Below are 21,159 nucleotides of genomic sequence, written 5' to 3'. Positions count from 1 at the left end.
TCGGCGCTTCACAAAAGTGGACCGTTCTGCAATGGCCTGACCAGAATCTGATTGAGCATGCATTTCACTTGCTTAAGTCAAAACTGAAGGAGAAACGGCCCAAAGAATAAGCAGGAACTGAAGACGGCTGCAGCATCGGCCTGGCAGAGCATCGCCGGGGGGGGGGGGGGGCAGAACCCAGCGTCTGGTGATGTCCATGGGTTCAAGACTTCGGACCACAAAGGTTTTTACAACAAAGTAAAACACTGAGAATTAGATTTATGATTGTTACTTTGTCCAATAACTTTTGGTCCCTATAAAAAGCAGAAGGCACCGATAAAATGTTGCAGTTCCCACACCGTTCCACTGATTTGGATGTAAATGCCCTTAAATTAAAAAGGTCAAGCACAACTTCATCGTTTCATGTCGAGTCCATTGTGGTGATGCACGGAGCGGGAATGATGAAAATTGTGTCAATGTCCAAATATGTATGGGCCTAAACGAAAACTGCAGACCTCGCCATTCTTTAAGCTTTCCCACAACTTGCAAAATCAGTGGAGTATCAAATACTTCCACCCCTACAGTGAGGATAATGTCACATTGTTGTGTTACACTCCATTTAAATGTCCAGTGGAAAGTGCTGCTGCCTCACAGCAAGGGCACAGGTCCAAAATCAGATACGTAGCCTTTCTGCGAGGAGTCTGCGTGTTCTCCCCGCGTCTGAGAGGGTTCTCTCTGGGTTCCTCCCGCCGCCAAAGACATGCAAATGAGCTGAATTGGTCGCAGTGAATTGCTTATAGGTGTGAATGATCGTCTGTGTGTGGCCCTGCGATGAACTGGCGGCTTGCCCACGGTGTACCCGCCTCCTCTCGCCCGTTGACTGCTAGGGATCGGCTCCAGCTTGGCCCGCGACCCAGTAACAGGCAAGAGTGGACAAGAAGGTGAATGAAGTCATTTTAAACTCCACAATAACTCACGTAGACTCCAATATTTACAGGAGTGGCGATAGTGAAGTCGGGTGCGAATATGCATCAAAGCCTTGTTACACACATTAACGATACAGACACAATCAGGCGACAACGTTTTGGTTTCCCTTTTTAATACATTTCAGAAATAAAAATGAAAATTAAATGCCATCGCTTTAAATTTAGATTCATGGATATTACGTTTTGCAGTCTCACCGGATGCCGTTTCAGCCTCAGCTCCAAAATAAAACGGCATCAGAGCATTTTAACAACAGTATTACGCCATCCCATATTTACTGGGTAGGGTGACATCTGAGAACTGAAATCTATGCAAGTCAGCAAACCAATAAAGATAGTCTTAGTGATCATTAAAAAATATTAAAGCAAGTGCTGTGCTTATTTTTACTCAAGAGACTGCAGACAAGAGGGTAAACTGAGACTTTGGTTAAGGGAGGAAGGAAAGAGAAGATTCCTGCAGTGCATCGAGTTCCAGTGTCGACTGGAGGGGAAGCCTCCCGGGGCGATGGCCTAATGGACTCCTACAAGCAGGGAGCGCTAAACGAACAAGGGAGGGGCCCCCTCTACAGGATGAAAGGCAGGATAGGTGAGCGGAGGGGAGGATAGTCTCGGAACTCCTTCAGGTAGCTGCGATGCTTTCCTTTTGCCCACACAGTCATCTGAATAAAACCCACCAATGTGAAGAAGGCCACCGGCAGACACTGGGTCATCAGGGTGAAACCAAACCAGGAGCCCAGCTGCAACAACAGGAGCGATGTCACAGAATTAAAAACCACAGCAAGGCAGCAGCGTAAATCACGAGGACAAGGACACGCAGACAAATGTACCAGGAGGTTAAAAGTTCCAGCCCGGGAGGACATAACTGCTTTTAATCCAAGTCCAAAAACTTACTCTTATAAAGTAAAAAAATGAAAACGCTTTCCAGTCGTCGCTTGTGTAAAATGTTACCTCATAGGTATAGTTGGGACAGGAAACCAACAAAAAGATCCACGTGAAGGGGTTCTTGGTCGGATAGGGAATCTTCCTCGTCTTAGAACCTGGGCGGAGGAGATAAAACAAATGGAACCTCGAAAAACTTAAATGGTAAATGGACTGCACCTTCAAAGCGCTTCACGTTCCACCCATTCACGCGCTCACACACACACACACACACACACACACACACACACACACGCACACACGCTCCAGCAGGCAACAGCTGCCCTGCACGGCGCTGCCAGACCCACTGGGAGCAATTTGGGGTTCAGTGTCTTGCCCAAGGACACTTCAACATGTGGACAGTCAGAGCTGGCATTTGAACCATCGACCTACTGATCACTGGGCGACCCGCTCTACCAGAAGGGTCGCCCCAAATACAAGAATCCAGTAATATGGAACCTCGCCACAAGGCGGCGCCTCTTTAATTCGTTAGGCCAACAGGCCACTCCTTCCCCGACTTCTGTGCGCTCAGTCGACATGAAATGTTCCATGGTAGAACTTAATGCTTCATTCAGCACCTTCTAGCCTTCTTCCCTTTTCCTCCTGAACACAACACATCTTCCTTCCTTCCTTCCTTCCGTCCTTCCGTCCTTCCTTCACTCCATCACGCCAGCCAACATTCTCTCTTTTACTGTCAAAATGCCATTTTCAGATTTAAAACCTCTTAAATATTCAAATGGCAGCTGAACCGGGCAGTTGGGAGTGTGTGAGAGTGTAATGTGGGGGAGAGTGTCGTGTAAAGGTGTGCACACCTGGCGGGCGGAGGTTCCGAAGAGCGACGTGAATGGAGAAGTTGCCAATCTGACAAAACTAAGAAGGAGAAAAGAGTCACGCAAGTGACGACGTTTTCATTTTGTGTAGTGCAAACACATAAAAAAAGCAAAGCCCTCACGTCCTGATAAAGAGGACGAGTGGGGGGGGGGGGATTGAAATGATGCAAGTGCAGTTAGCTTTTCTTGATCAGACACACTGAACGGAATGCATGATGAATTACAAAAATAAAATCTTACCAGGAATACGATGAGGGCCAATCGGATTTGCTGCTCGCCGTAAACTGCAAAAGCCCAGAGTTCACGTGAGTAATGATGAAAAGAACTTACAGTTGGTCAAAGAGAGACCCCCCCCCCCCCCCCCGAATGCACGTGTGGGCGTGCACGCTCGCTCACCTGGTGGCGTGTACAGCGGGTGGTTGATGTAATAAGCCATCCATGCAGCAAAGCCCCAGTAGTACGTGCAGTTCTGAAAGGGAGAACATGACAGGAATGTGGACGAGACACTTTGCGGTGTTCCAATCACTTCCAGGTGTGCCAGTCAACGGCGACAGACGCCCAAGCTTAAGGTCATCTTCAGGTTAGCTCAAGAAGCGAGCGTAGAGAGCCTCGTGGATCGGGTTTCCATCGGCGAGCGGCTGCAGCCAAACAATGTGAGGCGTCGGCCGCCGCCGCCGCACTCCAGCGCAGCGGAGACGTGTTCTCTGGCAATCCGGTGGATGAGTCCGGGTTTGGCGGTTGCCAGGGGAACGGTATAATAGTCTGACTGCATTGTGCCAAGTGCAAAGCTCGGTGGAGTTGGGATTACGGTGTGGGGCTTGTTTTTTCAGGAGTTGGGCTCGGCCCCTCAGTCCCAAATGAAAGGAGCTCTTAGTGCTTCCAACAATCGGAGACGCCCCCCCTTCCTGCTGCAACACGACCAGCGCACGAAGCGAGGGCCAGGGAGACGCGGACGAGCGAGTTTGACACACGCACACACCTTAAATATGTTGCGCAACGGCATCGTTCCGTGAGAGAAGCGATGGACGAAGAGCGTCTCCAGCAGCCTCTTCACGTAGTGAATCGAGTGACACATACAGGCGAGGCTGACGAAGCAAAGACAGACGTATTAATAATGTCATTCATTTGATACACCCCCCCCCCGCCCTTTCAAGTTGCAAAATGTTCAACTTATAGGAGACACATTTGCCTCCTGTGATGAGATCAGCGGGAGCTAGGATGGCGTTGTGTCAGGCACTCACTGAACGACCCAGTGTTTACTGGTGGTGAAATCATATTTGGGTGCGTAGATGAAGGGAACTCGGAAGTAGAGCATCAGATAGATGATCAGGGGGCCCGCATACTCGGTCAGAAAAACCTGGAGGAATATAAATACAGGAGGACAGCGAGAGCTTTATCTTGAATGGCATCTTGATTATTCCATCTCTCCTCTACCTGTCAACAACTTTAAGGAACAGTTGACCCAAACGTGAAAACGTAAATTATTAACTCTTTTTTTCACCCGGGAGTGAGCGGCGGATCGTTTGTAATGCATTTGATCCCGCGAGTCGGCTGATATCCGTCAGGATGGCCGGACCTTCTCCTAGAATAGATCTGCTCACCGTGACCCAGCTGATCTGGGCCCCCAGGTCTCTGAAGTAGAACGTTGCCGTTGTCCCCACAGGGAGATGCTGCAGGACGTCCTCGTCCTTCAGAGACTTCCCCTCTGAGACAAATGGACAAATACTTGGATGTAAGAAGCACCACCCTCACTTTGGTTTACTGATAAGATTGCACCGCGGCTGTCTTACTGGGGTCGAGCCGAATGGACTGCCTGGCTGGGTACCACTCAGGATCTGAAAGAGACGCGAGATGTTAGTGTAGCGTTTCTTAAAAGGCTTGTTTGATCTTAAGTCAGAGTCAGGAAGTCTTGAAACGTTTGCACTCACGACTCTTGTGGAACATGGACTTAATCTCCCCAATAGTGGCATTTGGTTCCACCTATGAATAATACGGCAGTCAGTATGTTGCAGGGCAGACAGAGACAGGGACGGATCACATTTCCCATCTATGATGCAGATTAGCTTTAAATTTAGCTCCGACTGTGTGCCCCCCCTCCCCCCATACACACACACAGCGTGGACGTGGGGGCATTCGACAGTTGGCATTAAAGTTTCAAAAGGGATTAGCTGGGCACATGAAGTGGTACACACACACACACACACACACACACACCGGGCTAATCAACCCAAATATAAACGCAATGACAACAAAACTGAAACATGAAGCGCATGCAGTGAAGTCCGGGCCCCCAATAGTTACAGGCCAGAGAGCTGGCCAACGAAACCTTTGAGACGAGGGGTCCCAAACTCAAATGACCTGGGGGGGGGTGGCTAATGAGGTGTTGCTGCAATAGTAATGTACATTACGTGTAACACACAAAAGCCATGGAATACAGCTATTTAAGGTGTGTCACACACCTGTGAGGAGAGTCCTACTGTTCTGAAAAAAATGCCTTCTAGAACTTATTTTAAATATCAACTCAAAACTCATTCATTCATTGAAAAAAATGAATAAAAATCATATAAACCTTGCAGAGGCCGCATTAACGTTAAACTTTCACATCGTCCTGCGGGCCGTGAGTTCGAGACCCGTGTTTTAGACTGACCCTGAATCAAAAAACCCTGATCGGATAATCAAGAGGTCAATGCTGATATTTCAGCCGGTTTCCCATCTTATTCCCATCAATTTTGGGTGCAAGACAGAAAATATGAATAAGTTACCAGACCAGTACAGTTATGTAGGAATAATGTACTACTTTATTTTAGGATTTAAGAGTATATCTTAGGACTTAAGAGGATATCTTAATCCTGTGAATAACAGACGCCATTTTATATTTATTGTCCCGTTGAAGAACTCGGCAGTTTGTGAATGACCCACATACAAGAGACTATAAATGTCTGCCTCTGAACCTCTGTTCGTATCGCCAGGCCATTTTCAGTGGGACGACGTCACCGGGAAGCTACCGCTACGTAGCCGCCAATTTGTTAGCAGGCTATAATCCAGCCAGGATAGATCTGTATCCTGTCTGAATTATAATCTGGATTATAACGCCACTGTAAACTTGGCTGTTTAATGAAATGTTTTTAGCACTATCTGCATGTATTAATACTTGTGTAACAGTGTGTATTACTCATTGTTCCATGTTTATGGTGTACATTGTTGTTCTCCGTCCCAGGGACTGCAGATTATACTGTAGCTCTGAGAGCTAAAGTATTTTTTCTTTGCTTAATGCTTCTATTATTTAGCGGCCCCCGTTAAATAAACCAAATAAACTAAACTGACCCGACTCTAATGCGACAGGCCTCACAGCAACGATACGCTAATCCCTCCTAATGCAGCGATTCGGAAGCACGGACCCGTCAGAAACATCTCATGGAGACAAAGGGGGTGGGAGCCTTTAATCCTGAAGGTGAAACACAATTTGTGTTTCTGTCGTTTGCCTCTGGTCATATTTTACTGTCGTTGTTGAAACTAAAGCCATTTTCCTGACTTGAGCTTCAAAACATTGCCAGATTAAATTTTGGAGCGGTGTGTTTCCTCAGCATACTGCTCGTACTTGTATCTGTACATGGGGGGGGGGGGCTCGTCATTCATTCCACCCGACATTACGTTAATCCACATGTTGCTCAAACTCCTGCTGGATTGCTGCATGATCAGTTGGGACCGTTCGATCGTTTTGCCCTCGTCCTTTATGCGTGCATCCCATAAAAGCCTCGCTGACCCCCGATTACTGAACCAAGCGCCGCCGAGTCCCACGTCTAACGAGGGCCGCGGCGTTGGAGTCACCTAAACCAGCGGTAGCACGCCACCTGGCTGGACGGCAGCTGCAGCAGCTCAGGAAACGTGACTTCACATCGTTATTTTACAGTCAAACACGAGAGGGCAACGTAAAACACACTTAAAACTTCAATTCAAAACGGCTTTTTTTGTTTTGCAGAGCTGAGATTAGAGATCATGCTTCATCCCCGACACAAGCTTCACACGCGGGGACGGGTCCTCACCTTGTCCAGGAAGCACAGCTTGTCCTTCGTCTTGCCGTCCAGTATCTCCACCTCGAAGAAAACAACAGCCTTTTTAGCTTTTTTAGCAGCTTTGCGTTTCACGGGGGCCGGAGCCAGCATCGGGGCGGCCGCTGCCCCGTTGGTCTGCTTTTTGCCCCCAGCGGCCTCGAGCGCTAGGGTATCCATGTCCACGGTCTTCCTCCTGCACGCACTTTATTCCCTTCTCCCCCCCCCCCCCCCCCTCCTCAACTGCTTATCCAAGATCCGAGCAAAAATGACAGCAGAGAGGCGCAGCTCTCTGTGGAGATAAATCCCCGTTTCTTCTGCACCCCCCCCCCCCCCCCCCTCTTCTAATTTTCACACCCCCTCGTCCTTTGCCACTCGTTCACTTATTCCCTTCCAGTGCCCAATTTAAACTGGCAGCAGACCCCTGAAACGACAGTCGATTGCCTGTGTATTACAAATGACTTTTGAAATACAAGTCCCCCCCCCCCCCCAAACTTGGAGACTTCGTGACCCCCGACGGCTCTCAATGCCTCGATAAGTGGAAAGATGGAAAAGCAATATTGTGACAGGCAACACACACCCCCCCTTTCGGCAGCTAAATATAAACCCCCACTGTTACTGCGTAACCAAGCCGCTCCCTACAGACACCCCCCCCCCCCCAACCAAGCCCACTATCCAGATCGCTATCCCTCGCACAAGGAGTGTCATAGTCCAAACCCCGAGGAATCATTGGGGGGGGGGGGGGGTATTCCCCGTGGGGGTGACCAACCCTCCGCTCTCTGTCCACTAACAGCTGAGGAAATACGTATTTCTCCGTATTCAATGAAAAACACAGTCAAGAGCGACATCCCGTATTCATTTCATGGACCTGAATCCAGCCGTGCACAACATCAAGGTGACGCGTGTGAAAAATGTTACCCTCGATTCCAACGGTGTCACAGAAAGATCAGATTTATGAGAAGAGTAAAGGTCCCTGATGACCGCCTAGTTAGTTACTCCTAATTAAACAAATCCACATAAAGATGTAGGCTTAAATGAAGCCGGGTATATAGCCATGCTTGAGATAACCAACCACCACGGTCCCTCCCCCTCCCCATCTATATAAAGCCTCGGTTTGGCAGTGACAGTCTGTCCTAGAAAGGCAGGGAGAAACAAACTTCAAAAAATGTAAACTCAGCCTGTCCCTCATATCCAAAAAGGTAAGACGCAGTACTTTAAAACCTGCTTGGGACAGATTAACAGACAGCCTGGAAAAGTCCCGTCATTCCGGAGCAGTTTTTGTGCACAATGCTACAAGTTACTTTGGAAATGCACTATATAATGTATTATTTGCTATTTTTGTGTACATGAACTTTGGTGTTTGTTTTTTTGAACATATTTGTTGGGTTTTTGTTTATTTATTCGATATATGGTTTCTTGTATGCAAAAAGGTATAATTGTTTTGTTTTTTAATTTTTATTCTGCTTGAAACAAACTAATAAATAATAATAATAATAATGCTGCAGATCTCTGGTGCTATCTGGTGTAAATACAATTGACTGACTGATTTAATAACACGTCGGGTTTCAATTAAATTTGGTGCATTATTTCTGATAAAAATAACATTCTATGCAAATTGTTTTAAGATTATAAACTTAAATACTAGCATGAAGAGCACTCGGAGCACAGACCTCCTCCATGCAGCTCATTCCATTCCTAGATTTACACCGTCCACACGGCGATCTGGATCATCATCAAAAGGTTCTAAATTGTTCTTGACATCTTTATACACCATCCATGAAAAGTAACAGTGACTCAGAGTTTGTGTGTATTTTTAACTGATTATTGAATCCATAAATGTTTTTTTCAATGTTAAAACTCATATATATATATTCCTGACCTCATTCTAGATCAGACCTAGAAGACATTTTGCCACGTTTATGTTTAGGTCCATGTCCATCTTTGGTTATGTTTGTAATCAACCCATGTTTTTATATCGTTTTATCCCTCACAGGTCAGGAAAAAAAATCCACATCTGTCAAGCAAAAAGTCGAGGACCATGTTGGGTCTGTTTTCGTCAAACCGTTTCAAATCCTGTCCGATTGCTTTGCGTGCTTATTAAACTATGCCCATCTCTTCCATCTGAAGTGCAACGGGAGGGAAAGAAAATAGAAGCGATAAAGCGAAGAACCAAACCTGGATGCTTCTGAGACGGTGTTTCTTGTTTTGGTGTTACATGGAAAAAAAATATTTCATTTTTCACACAAAAACAAAAATCACATCTACCTGTCCTGGTTAAAGGAAGAAGGTTCAAAAAGAACATTTCACCAGCATTATTGGGAAATAGGAAGATAACAAGAGCCATAAGTCATTCAAAAGAGACGGCAGCGATACAGCGTCCTGCACTGCAGTACAGTGGTTCATATTAATAGACGATGCAGCCTGTATTAAATGTACCCGACACAGTTTAGTGTTCTTACAGGAGAGGCCAGAAATGCGGGTCATAATACCGTACAGCAGGTTAAGGTTCAGCGTAATGAAATCCTCACCGCTAAGGGTTCAAAGTTTAAAATACATTTTTCTCGCACAGCTTTTTATTTGCAATTCACAGTAAACAATAACCTCTGAATAACTCAATCGTGGCTCCACAGAGGGGACAATCACTGCACTGGACTCCATCTACTCACCTCGTAGTGCTTCATTTCTGCAGCGAGTATCCGTCTCTTCCGTCCAAAGGTGAGTGACAGTACCGCCGCCAATCAACGAGAGCCAAGGCTGTGAGGTCACGGTACACACGCCCCCTAAATTTAATTTAAACCAATCACGGTTCGTGTTATTCAGCGCGTCAGCCAATTAGGTTTCAGTATGGGAAGGGGTCGGTGTTACGTCAGAGAGCGTGCAGCTAATCGACCACTTAGAAAGTTAGAATGGACCTCGAGCGCTCCATGAGAAGATAATCGCGCTTGTCAGACAAAAAGAGAATTTTATATTTTATTCTTCTTCTTCATCTTTCGGGTTTTCCCGTCAGAGGTCGCCAAAGCAAATCCACCTTCAGTCGAATGCATGTTATTATGGATATTCCCGTGAATATTCATAAATATTCTGTCTGTCGCGCACCTTGCCACCATTACTAAGTGTTGGAGTGGCTGTGTGTTGAACGGCTGCAGGAGCCCACAACGACCGATAATCCGTGGTGCGTAAATCCGGCGTCGCGTTACGTCACGCGTTTTTATCCAATCACCGTTTGGGAAACGGCTGGGCAGTGTGTGGAGCTGTCTGGAAGTTTCTCCACGCTCACGCTGCGTGACCGCCTCCGCCGAGGCGTGGCGTCGGGTGTAAGACAGAGGACTATATATATAGCCGCGACTCTTCCCTACACGGGCCGCTTAATGGTGAAACATGGGCAAAGACTACTACGACGTGTTGGGCATTAAGAGAGGCGCGTCGGAGGACGACGTCAAGAAAGCTTATCGGAAGCAGGCGCTGCGCTACCACCCCGACAAAAACAAGGCGGCCGGAGCCGAGGAGAAATTCAAAGAAGTCGCGGAGGCTTACGACGTTCTGAGTGACCCGCAAAAAAAGGACATCTACGATCGTTACGGGGAAGAAGGTATTCAATTTAGTAAAGAAAATGTCAGCCAAAAGTCTGACTGCTAGAGAGTTCAGATACTCGCACTCCTGTCAGAGCAGGAAACAAACGACCGAAACCTTGTTAGGGATCGTTAACATTAGTGATCAGTAGATGACCTATAATCAATATCGATACCCCGTGTGCGTGTGCATATCACACACAATATACTGTTGCGTGAAAAAGCTCGGGTCGCATAATAAATTTAACACATTTAATCGGAATAAAAATGCTTCCTGTAGGGAGGGGTGGTTTATGCCGATTGATAACCCGATCAACGCGCGTGAAAACACTTATTCGGAGGTTTCGCGTGTTTGTGGTTACGGCGCATGTCTGTGACGTCAGCGATGCGCGCTTCTGGTATTTCCGGAAGATGCGAGCGAAAGACAGAACTGATCAATATCTGAGACAAACGCGTTGCTGGAGATATTAAAGGATCTTAAAAATAGTTGAAAGACTTGACTTTGAAACAAATAACGCTGACGTTTCAAGCGGAAAGGGGCGGAGCGATGTTTTATTTACAACGGAAGTCGCTACAGCTTCTTCTTCTACTATTTCCGGTATATTTTGTAAAGAATTGTGCAGGTCAAAATAATTTATTCCGATCGAAAGTGTGATGCATTGAACAAATCCTAATCGGATCAATATTTTTAGGGTCCGTGAACACACTGCATCCGAACATAATTTTAATCCGAACTCTGATCGGATTGATTAAATTTCGTCCATGTGAACTCAGCCTGACGTGCCATTCATTTTCTAATGAAAGCTGCGTACTGGGATGCTTCAGTTTATCAACATTAAATTGTATGAAATTAAATCAGGTGATAAAAATAGGCTTTTCATAAATGTGGGCACCCTTGAACTCAGTTGCCACCTCACCAATATGGTGCCCAAAAAATATGAGGATGAAACAAACGCATAACTATGGAGATGAAGCATGAAATTATGAAGGAAATTAAGGAACCTCAGAGCCACAGATGGGAAATCCCTCTCCCTAGGATGGGGTACAGAACAATCAAAGTCCACGGTGGTTGAACTGAGTCATTGAAGGGGTGCAGTTCAGGAATAAATGGGTGATTCAGGTCAGGATTCATGACCGAGCGCACACACGCGCATCTCCGTCGGATTGCGGGTTGAACCGCCACGCCTACAAACACCGCAATGAGTTGTAGGATTTAAGAATGTAACGTTCCAATAAATGTATCGGCTCTTTTTGCTCTGTCTTGCTCAGGTCTGAAAGGCGGAAGCCCCTCAGGTGGTGGTGGTGGTGGTGGTGGTGGTGGTGGGGGTCCAGGAGCCTTTCACTACACTTTCCAGGGTGACCCTCATGTCATCTTTGAGGAGTTCTTTGGTGGACACAACCCTTTCGGACAGTTCTTTGGGGGCCGTAATGGAGGGATGGATGACAATATGGACACCGATGACCCTTTTTCTCGCTTTGGGATGGGAGGCGGCGGAATGGGCGGTTTCCCGCAGTCATTCAGCTCTGGCATGGGTGGAATTGGTAGCCACAGTAGCGTTGTAAAGAAGCAGCAGGACCCGCCTGTGGTTCACGACCTCCAGGTGACCTTGGAAGAAATTCTGCTCGGTTGCACAAAGAGAATGAAGATCTCACGCAAAAGGCTGAACCCGGACGGGCGAACAAATCGAAGGGAGGACAAAATCCTGGAGGTGCAGATAAAGAAGGGGTGGAAAGAGGGAACAAAGATTACATTTCCAAAAGAGGGAGACGAGACGCCCACAAACATTCCGGCGGATGTCGTCTTCGTGTTGAAGGACAAGCCGCATCCGGTATTCGTACGGGACGGCGCTGACATCATTTACTCTGCGAGGATTTTACTTAAAGATGTAAGTTAAGATTGTTCACGTGTTTTAGTCAAACACATGCTAAAAGTTTGTAATCAAAAGGATATCATTCTTGTTAGTCTCAATACATTGTGTTGATTTAAAAAGGATAAAATATACATCATGCTGTCCATTCCAGGCACTGTGTGGTTGCACCACCTCTGCACCGACCCTGGAAGGCAAACCGGTGACCGTGTCAACAACGGATATTGTCCAGCCGGGGATGAGGCGGCGCATCAGTGGTGAAGGCTTGCCGCATCCCAGGCGACCCGATCGCCGAGGGGACCTGATCGTGGAGTACGAGGTCAAGTTCCCAGAAAGGCTCAGCCGGAGTGACCGGGAGACTCTTGCTCGGGTCCTCCCCCAGTTTTAGACGAGACGAACTGACTTTGAAACCACCATGAAAGCGGCAAACTGCCTCTTGCTTTTCGTCACTCGACATGTGATATTGTTAACCCTTTTCTCCCTGACAGTCATCTGGGGCTACTTCTCTATAAATGCCCCCCCCCCCCCCCCCCCCCCTATGCACCCTGAACCAATCTGGATGCAGAAAAACGGTCATAACTTTGAGAATTATGAAAAGTTATTTACCAGATTATATTATATTTTTAGTCAAATGTTTTTAATGTTTATATTGAAAGACACTATGAATATCTTTTGTAGACATTTGATATATGTGTGTGTGTGTGTGGGGGGGGGGGGGGGGTCTCATGCTCTATTAGTTAGCGGAGCCTTGAAGGTAGCAGCCAGAGGAATGGTCTCGGAATGTTGTCCACGAGGCGTCGCTCGCTAACACAACTTTCCCTGAGATATTCTGATCTGAAATCATCGCTGGGATCAACTACACACAAACGTCTTGTATCGCATGCAGGACTCAACTACACGCACCTTATTTACCATGCCTGGAGCGGTCACTCACCTGTGGCGTGATGCAAATTACCCCCCCATGCTGGGGCGGGGTAATCAATGAAAGCTTCTTCTTTTTAACCATGTTTAGGAGAGAGATATTTCCACCAGAAATCAGGATGGGCTCCTACGCCGCTGCTATCAGCACCTTGACACTGTCAAACAATGTAAGAAGCACGCTGGGAAAAAGCTGATTGCATGAATTAGACTATATTACCGATTGTTTGATGTTTGCGTTGTTCAATAAGACTATTTGCAGAATATATAAAATAAATGTACACTTCTGTGGTAACAACTCTGTCAAAGTGTTTTCTTTTTGTATCACATTGCGAAATGGGTGGAAAAGGAAGGAGAATTAAAGCCGCAAGCGGCGCTGTAGGCCCTCGCCTACATTGTGATTTTTGTAGGTGGCGCTAGCGCGCCACTTTTTCATGCCCAATTTTGAAACACATAAAATAATTAATTTTTCGCCGGTTCTGACTTGGTTCAAAATTTGCGCTTGTCAACTCGTGTTTGTGTGTGTCTGTGTGTGTGTGTGCTGTTGAGTGTCGTGTGTGTCTGGGCGCAGCTCGTCAACTCGTGTTTGTAGGTCATCTTCTGCGTTGCAAAAGCAATAGCCCCTTACGCCTAGGATAGGCGCTCGGGCCTAATTATATTATATATTGTTTTAAAATATACAGACAAGCTATACAACACCAGTTATTTAGTGACCGATACATACAAAATGTGTATGTTATCTTTTACAAAAGTAATTAAATAAACACAATTGTAAATCGTCACAAATGGTTCGGTAATGAGAATTAATAGGAAATTACATTAAATTAAAAATGGTATGTGTTTAAATGTGTCAAATGTGGTTGGGTATCAGACTCATTGTCCAAAGTTAATATAATTCTCATTTCCGAAACATTGATCCTCATTACCGACATGGCCTTCCCATTACCGCAACCTGGTCTTGTTTTACAAATTAAGTAATAATTATATTATCATATTTTGTTTTAAAATATACAGACAAGTTATACAACACTAGTTATTTAGTGGCCGATACATACAAAATGTGTATGTTATCTTTTACAAAAGTAATTAAATAAACACAATTATAAATTGTCACAAATGTTTCGGTAATGAGAATTAATAGGAAATTACTTTAAATTAAAAATGGTATGTGTTTAAATGTGGTTGGGTATCAGACCCATTGTCCAAAGTTAATATAATTCTCATTTCCAAAACATCCCCATCATCTCAGGTGGAGTGGGACCTGGTGGAATGGCAGAGGGCAGTGTGGGTAGATGCCCACGTGTAGTAAGTTATTACAAATACAGTAAGTTTCTGTGCCTAATGGGAGGAAACCAATGTGGGTGAAACCAAGCAGGAGGTTTGTTCTCCTACTGATGTGACTGATCATGTTCGGACTTGTTGTGGAAGGATACTTCATCTATAAAGGGGAAAAACCCCACAGGTGAGGCTGGCTACATGCCATTTTAATATCGTTGGACAACGTACAATGACAATAAAAGATTTCTATTTATTTCTATTACGTCAAGCATCCGCGCTGAGAGCACAGGGAAATTCCTAATGTCTAGCATTTCCCTATTTTGCCTTGCATCACTCATACAAGCACGTGGGCGATCATTTGCTCTTCAACAGGATCAGAAATACACCTGCAGGCTCTTTCTCTTGTTCTACTTCCCTTTCGTTTTGCCTTAAAGGACACGCCAAAAGCATAACTTCACTTTCCCAAGACAATTAAATAATGCTGTTCACTCTCCATGTTACATAATATGTACTACTACTACTGTACTTTCATCTTGTCCAGTGAGTGGTCGCCACAGCAAATCAACTTCCTCTTGTATTACATTTTGAAATTCATTATTGTCAAACCACAATATGGTTCACTTTGTGTGCATGACCGTTGTGAAACTTTCTATCCATGCTGGATATGTGGAAACTTTCGTGCACCAGATGATCATTTCTAGTCATATTTACAAACAAGGAAACTTCTCTTAAACCTTTGAAAAAAAGAAAAGCCCAGGTTTTACCACTCACTCACGAGTTCAACCTATTCGTCTTCCACTTTTTTTTTTTGTCTCATGTAGTTGCTTTCAGACTCTATATCTCATCCTCTCTGCCGAAACCGGTCTGATCCCCAATCAGGTAAATATAGGACTAAAGTGTTGCCACTCAATCATGGGTTTCACTTAATTGTTGGGAGTTTTCTTTTTTGAAAAGACTATGACTCGTTTCCTGTGGTTTTCATTGCCGGACTTTTAAACCTTCAAGTGCAAAACTTTCAGTTTCCCGGCTGTGATCTTCCACCTGAGGAAATCTGTGTCACGATGGAGGATATACAGAAGATGCAACCAGGAACTACTGACAACTTCATGGGAGCCTTTATGATATGTCCTTAGGAATGCCTCTGTCTCACATTGCAATCAGTTTTGACGCATTGATTTACGTCACAGCTGTGGTGAATTTGATATCAAATATAGACAATAAATACACCCTAAATTATCAACAAATATGTTTGTTTTTTTATTGCAATATCTATTTCACAAGTACATGGCTATATCTGGACAACCCCCCCCCCCACTATGTTCACATTGTGGTGTAAATAAAACACCAAAAACATTCCTAAATACTTTATTCAGGAATTCACCTTTCAGAGGGGCTAGTCATCACGACTCTCTCCGGATCAATCCCCCACCCCCTTATTTGTCCACCTTTGTTGTACATATTATGTGTCTTTTTAATTTATTTTTATATTTTATTTGTATTGTTAAATGTCGATGATTTATGTACTAAGGACTTTCAACGGAAACAAGACCGCAAGGGCTTTTTTAAAATGCTCCTCTTAGACAGGATGTTTGACTGTATTTGTACTGTAATACATGCTACTGTTTGACTGTACTTGTACTCTAACATTCTATCTAATAAATATATTCATTGTCATAATCATCATCAATGTATTTAATTCTACTTGATAATTTGATTCATGTGATTCTTAAACTTTTTTAAAACAAATCTTGTCAAATGAAAATTTGTGGAGATATCCAAAAGGTTTTTCATCCATAATCAGTAATAAAATAGGTATATTTTCTGCACATACACACACACACACCCCGATTTGTATCAAGCTTGTGTGTGTGTGCGGAACAGGATGTGGTTGAGTCAGGATTCACCGAGGAGAGAATGCAAGAGAATTGAGGTATCAGGTTGGTGTGGCTGACTCAGCTCTTCTTAAACAGTGCAGAGTAAACTTTTGCAAACATTGGATTAGTGTGTGGAGGGTAGGGTGCGTACAAAGGGTACAAATATATTAAATCCGGCAGCATTCAGCTATTACTTTGGAAAAAGATACAAAAATCAGATGATAAAGAGCATGAAAATGCTGCAAATGGACAGGTAAATAGATCATCAACAAGTGGAAAGATTGACCTCAGATTTGGGTCATTTCCTGCTTGAAGTCACAGATCAGCAACTGTGCACTTGAGTGGCACAAACACAAAGTGAAGTAGTAGTAGTAGTAATAATACTCTTGTAATCATGCTCCAGCAGCATGAGAGTGAATGCTTCGCAAAAGCAAACATCAGATGTTGTTTGATCCTTGCATGAATATATGAGGCTTCGCTCAAGGCCCGTAAAGAAGCACAATTCCGATATGCTTGTGCTTTAATTGAGTTTGTATTGTGTTACATGCACTTGTTGAAGCCGAAAAGAAACTAGATTTCTCTCACGGAACAAGAGAAAAAAAAACAGGTATTTAAGCAGTAATACTACAAATAAACTAGTAATCATTTAAAAATAGTTGCTTTAATGCTGCTCTCTCAAAATATGATGAAAACATTCACATTTAGTTTATTTACATAATTTTGTTGGACTTTTTTCTTTTGCTTCCTACTTGATTTTCCTCGACATTTACCTACATTAACAACCACAGTATGTGATAACTATAAAGAAACACATTTAGATTAAGCTTAATTTAATATTACTTAAGCCCTTAAAAATATTTTATGATTCTGATGTGGCCAACTCCTGATCTATCCTATATAACAAACTGCTTGCTGCAGTAAGGTGTGTCACCAGCAGACATCATGGCGTCATACGCACTAATCAGGTCATTACCCAAAGACAAAGGGATGGCAACAACTGGCCCGATTTAGAGTGAAATTACTGATGAGGCAAAACAAAACAAGTCCACATATTTAATGAGAAGTTTGCTATTTTTAAAATATATTCAGCCAGTATTTTTCTTCAATGTTTTGCACCATTTTCTCTTAAGAAGGCTTCTGAGAAGACTACGTCCATTTTCAGTTCAAGATATGTTTTCTAGCTAGAGGTCATATTCACATTTACACAATTTACAGTTCACAATTGATGTTTATTTAGTTTGACAGCTTCCTCTTCTTTGCAGCAAGTCCTGCTAACCTTTGCACTGCCTTTCTCTATAATTACCTCCGCCGGGGCAAGGTGGGCACAATATGCATTAAGCCAATGAATTAAGCCATTAAGTAATGAGTTGCATTTTCATTTTGAGGTTCTCATAGTTCAAGGAATCAAAAATTAGAATGAGTGGAAATTCCAAAACAGCGTGCAGTGCAAACACTGAAAACCTGAAAGTCCAGAAAGCAGACAACTATGAAATGAAATCAAAGCAGTTGATTCAAATACACATTAAAAGAAAAAGGCATTTCTCTAGGGTGCACTAACAAAATAGAAAACATAAATTGTTTCTTCTAAAAGGATGATACCTAATTATATGTACATACTTACTCACTAATATACTTTACATCTACAGAGGTGTGTTTAACACAGGAAGTACAATTGCGATTGCTCGCTGGTGTTGTTTGTTCTCTTACCCACGCTGTATGGAAAGAAGGCAGGAAGTAATTTACAGTTCCCAGTATTGACTGCACAACAAAAATAAACTTTCCTTTACGTAAAAAAAAAACTTTTCATGTTTTCCTCTTGCAGCTTTGTCCCTGTTTCTACATTTTACGCCAAAATAATCTCACTGGATTCGTATGGATTACCATTATTCAACACTGGGTGGTGTACCTATGACATTTACATATTAAAATATATATATATATATATATATTCTTAATTCATGAGTAGACATTTTAACTTCTTCTTCTTCTTTTCACTTCTGTAAAAGTTGTTTTATGAACAAAGTTTTACTCATCATATACGGCATAATGATCAGCAGATATTAAATGATTCCACGCAACTTCAAATAAAATGCAATAGTTAAATGAAAAAAAACAGGTCCCCATAGACATTGTTGGGGATTTGGAGCATAATTATTTAGGCATTTTTTAAAGCAACATCTTTAAGTACCCATCCATTTAAAAATAGAACAAAGACAAATAAGCTTTATACAGTGGAGCCACATTTAACCCATTATAGGCTAGTTAAACTCGCAGTGTATTGAACAGGGCTAATGTATTGCACAAATGTAGTGATATCAACATAAACATATATCAAACACAAAATTAGTCATGTGATTATAAATATAGGCATATAAATAGTTCAATATCATTAAATAAATATGGCATGTGTTTTATAAAAAAATAGATGAGCGTCTTTGCCTTTGTCCAACACTCACCGGCACCCACAGTCTCATTTGTCCAGTCTGCACTGATCCTCGCCATAGCTTTGAAAATGACGCCACCACATGTCCTTTGTCCTGGGACGTCACAAAAAAAGACCAAACGGTGCCGTTCTTACGCGACAGCCCACCTGACATTGGCAGATCTGGATCTTGGTGACGGTGCAAATACTACCATGCTCCCGTTAGTCCACGAGGAACAGCCCCAATCCTGAGCCACTAAGCTCCAGTTTCCAGTTCTCTAGTTCCCCTTTCTGGACAGTCATCTGGGTAACAAATCTCTGTTTATTGAGGTGGCTCACTGTCCAGCACTTTTTGCGCACAGGTATTGAATCTGCCGGAAGCGCCACCTCACAGGTGAGTTTATCGCCCACGTGCACACTGAGGAGGCCTGCGCTGCAGATGGAGGTGCAGGTAAGGTTAAGTTCAACATAGAGAAAGTATGTCCCCTCTTGCTTGGGCATCAAAGAACTCTGATCTTCATCAAAGAAGAAATTGCTTCCTACTGACGAGCCAGCACCGTACAGGACTTTAGCCCACCTCATGGTGGACGTCTTCAGCAGGCCTGCAAAGAGGCAAGCAGGCACTTTAGTTTGTTTAAACTTTAAACTTTAAACGATGCAGAATACGCCTAATTGTGAAGTAGATCGAGCTGACAATGTAAAATCTGTCGTTTTATCATAGCAAACTTCAACCTCTTTAAGTTCGTAAATGAAACTTGAAAGTTACGGACCTAAAGTCAAACATCATCAGCTTTTACATGAGTTTCGGTGCATCTACATTTTTTGATTTTGCGGCAGACTTACTTGATTTGGCTTCCACATACGCAAAGTTCTGCATCTGTCGACGAAAGGTGGATTTAAGTCAGTGCGTTGAGATGGGCAAACAGCAAGAGGAGTAGTAATTTTATTTCAGTCAGTATCATAACTCAAAAAAAGAAATAAAGAAATAAAATAAAATGAAACAACAGAACAATGCCTGAAAGGGTATTGGGTATTATTAATGCCAAACCATTACTACAACTTGATTATCAATGAAAGCACCAAACTTGCAACAATCTTCAAGACAATAAACAAACTTTTTATATCAATGTTTTCACAAAATAAATTCATTTTAGTTATATTCACATTTCTTTAGTAGATTTTGCTCCACTCAATCAGTGTAATTTAAAAACCCACAAAAAAACAACCCCCTGGAGCGGGAGGACGCTTCACCTTGTACGCCGGGTCGGGGTCGCCTCCGGTCAGCTTCCACGGCGCAGGCTCAGAGGTCGGAGGCGCGGATCTCAGCTGGGATCGCATCTCCTTCAGGATAACGGCTCCACCGACGGCCATCGCCGTCACCGCCGCGAACAGGAGGACGGTGGACGCGACGAGGAAGACGTCCAGACAGCCGGCGCGGCGGACCTTCAGCAGCGACTCCACGTCCGCGTCTTTATCGTCCCGTCTCATCATTCTCAGCTCCCCCACCCCCCCCCTCCCTCACTGACTGAACAGTTTATTATAAGCGCTTCCGACGCACGGGCGAGATTTGTAAGTCCTGGGGTGTATTATACGGGCGTGTGCGCCATTGCGTCTTTTATACTGCGCGCTGGACGCAGAGTTTCAAAAACGAAGGAGATAAAGGCGGAAGTCGTGGATTTCCCACTCGTCTTCGCCCCCTCCTCCGCCGCTCGAGATGGGAAAGCGAGACGCAGACTTTCCATCGCTGTCACGACGATTGCGCAACGCGGAGAACTGTCAAACGCGCGCCGCGCCGCGCCACGCTGTTCTTCGCCAGCGTGTCCTTCGCGTGTCTGGGGAAAGTGGCACAAGTTGGTTGCGCGACAGCCTCGATATGATGTGAATTTGAATTTCAAATGTTTGCGACTTTGTATTGAAGAGGAAGCCAAACATGGGTACATCCTCTTTTACAATACCCCCCCCCCCCCCCCTTCAAAACAAAACAGCCCTAAATATTCACCTTTCAGGGGGCAGAAACGGAGATAGTCATCACGACTCTCTCCGGATCAATCCCCCCCCCCTCCCCCCCTCATTTCTTTTATGTCCACATTCGTTGTACATAGTATGTGTCTTTTTAATTTATTGTTATTTTGTATCAATGGAGTAATTTATTGTATTTGTTTATTTGTATTTTTGTTGGTATTGTTAAATGTCGATGATTTATGTACTCAGGACTTTCAATGCAAAGTCCTGAGTACATGTGGGTCCATCATAAAGTCATCGATCTGATTTCCCAAATGTTTTCACGCTCGACAAGTGACTGATGTGGGATTTCCTACGTCAGGGGGAGTACAGTGTCACGTTTTTAACAGAGGTTTCCAATACATGTCCATCATACGCATTTCCTCTTTCAATATGACACATCCGGACATTCCTGTTCTGCCTTTGGGTTTCTGGCTTCAGATTATATTTTGATTGTTGTGTGCATCACA

General features: G+C 44.0%; 2 protein-coding genes across 2 annotated transcripts; one reads left to right on the top strand and one right to left on the bottom strand.

The window, feature by feature from the left end:
- Positions 1 to 1,065: 1,065 nt before the first annotated feature.
- On the bottom strand, positions 1,066 to 6,982 carry tecrb (trans-2,3-enoyl-CoA reductase b). The gene is made up of 11 exons (XM_068750601.1): positions 6,754 to 6,982; positions 4,639 to 4,690; positions 4,501 to 4,545; positions 4,312 to 4,415; positions 3,952 to 4,067; positions 3,690 to 3,795; positions 3,107 to 3,179; positions 2,951 to 2,994; positions 2,693 to 2,750; positions 1,911 to 1,999; positions 1,066 to 1,699 (listed from the first exon to the last, which is right to left on the bottom strand). The coding sequence occupies exons 1-11, from the start codon at positions 6,937 to 6,939 to the stop codon at positions 1,526 to 1,528; spliced, it is 1,047 nt and encodes a 348-aa protein (XP_068606702.1). The 5' UTR covers positions 6,940 to 6,982; the 3' UTR covers positions 1,066 to 1,525.
- Positions 6,983 to 10,102: 3,120 nt separating this feature from the next.
- On the top strand, positions 10,103 to 13,412 carry dnajb1b (DnaJ heat shock protein family (Hsp40) member B1b). The gene is made up of 3 exons (XM_068750600.1): positions 10,103 to 10,348; positions 11,598 to 12,214; positions 12,351 to 13,412. The coding sequence occupies exons 1-3, from the start codon at positions 10,138 to 10,140 to the stop codon at positions 12,582 to 12,584; spliced, it is 1,062 nt and encodes a 353-aa protein (XP_068606701.1). The 5' UTR covers positions 10,103 to 10,137; the 3' UTR covers positions 12,585 to 13,412.
- The last annotated feature ends 7,747 nt before the right edge of the window (positions 13,413 to 21,159 follow it).

The sequence above is a fragment of the Brachionichthys hirsutus genome, chromosome 17 (assembly GCF_040956055.1).
Source record: "Brachionichthys hirsutus isolate HB-005 chromosome 17, CSIRO-AGI_Bhir_v1, whole genome shotgun sequence".
Lineage (NCBI taxonomy): Eukaryota > Metazoa > Chordata > Actinopteri > Lophiiformes > Brachionichthyidae > Brachionichthys > Brachionichthys hirsutus.
Note: the sequence above shows the minus strand (reverse complement) of the source record. Positions and strands in the feature narration are given on the sequence as shown.

Coding starts and splice junctions, on each gene's coding strand:
- tecrb (XM_068750601.1), bottom strand. CDS start 6,939: ATGGATACCCTAGCGCTCGAGGCCGCTGGGGGCAAAAAGCAGACCAAC. Junction 4,416..4,500: donor GTCCATTCGGCTCGACCCCA/GTAAGACAGCCG, acceptor CATTTGTCTCAG/AGGGGAAGTCTCTGAAGGAC. Junction 4,068..4,311: donor CCCAGATCAGCTGGGTCACG/GTGAGCAGATCT, acceptor ATATTCCTCCAG/GTTTTTCTGACCGAGTATGC.
- dnajb1b (XM_068750600.1), top strand. CDS start 10,138: ATGGGCAAAGACTACTACGACGTGTTGGGCATTAAGAGAGGCGCGTCG. Junction 10,349..11,597: donor CGATCGTTACGGGGAAGAAG/GTATTCAATTTA, acceptor TGTCTTGCTCAG/GTCTGAAAGGCGGAAGCCCC. Junction 12,215..12,350: donor CGAGGATTTTACTTAAAGAT/GTAAGTTAAGAT, acceptor TGTCCATTCCAG/GCACTGTGTGGTTGCACCAC.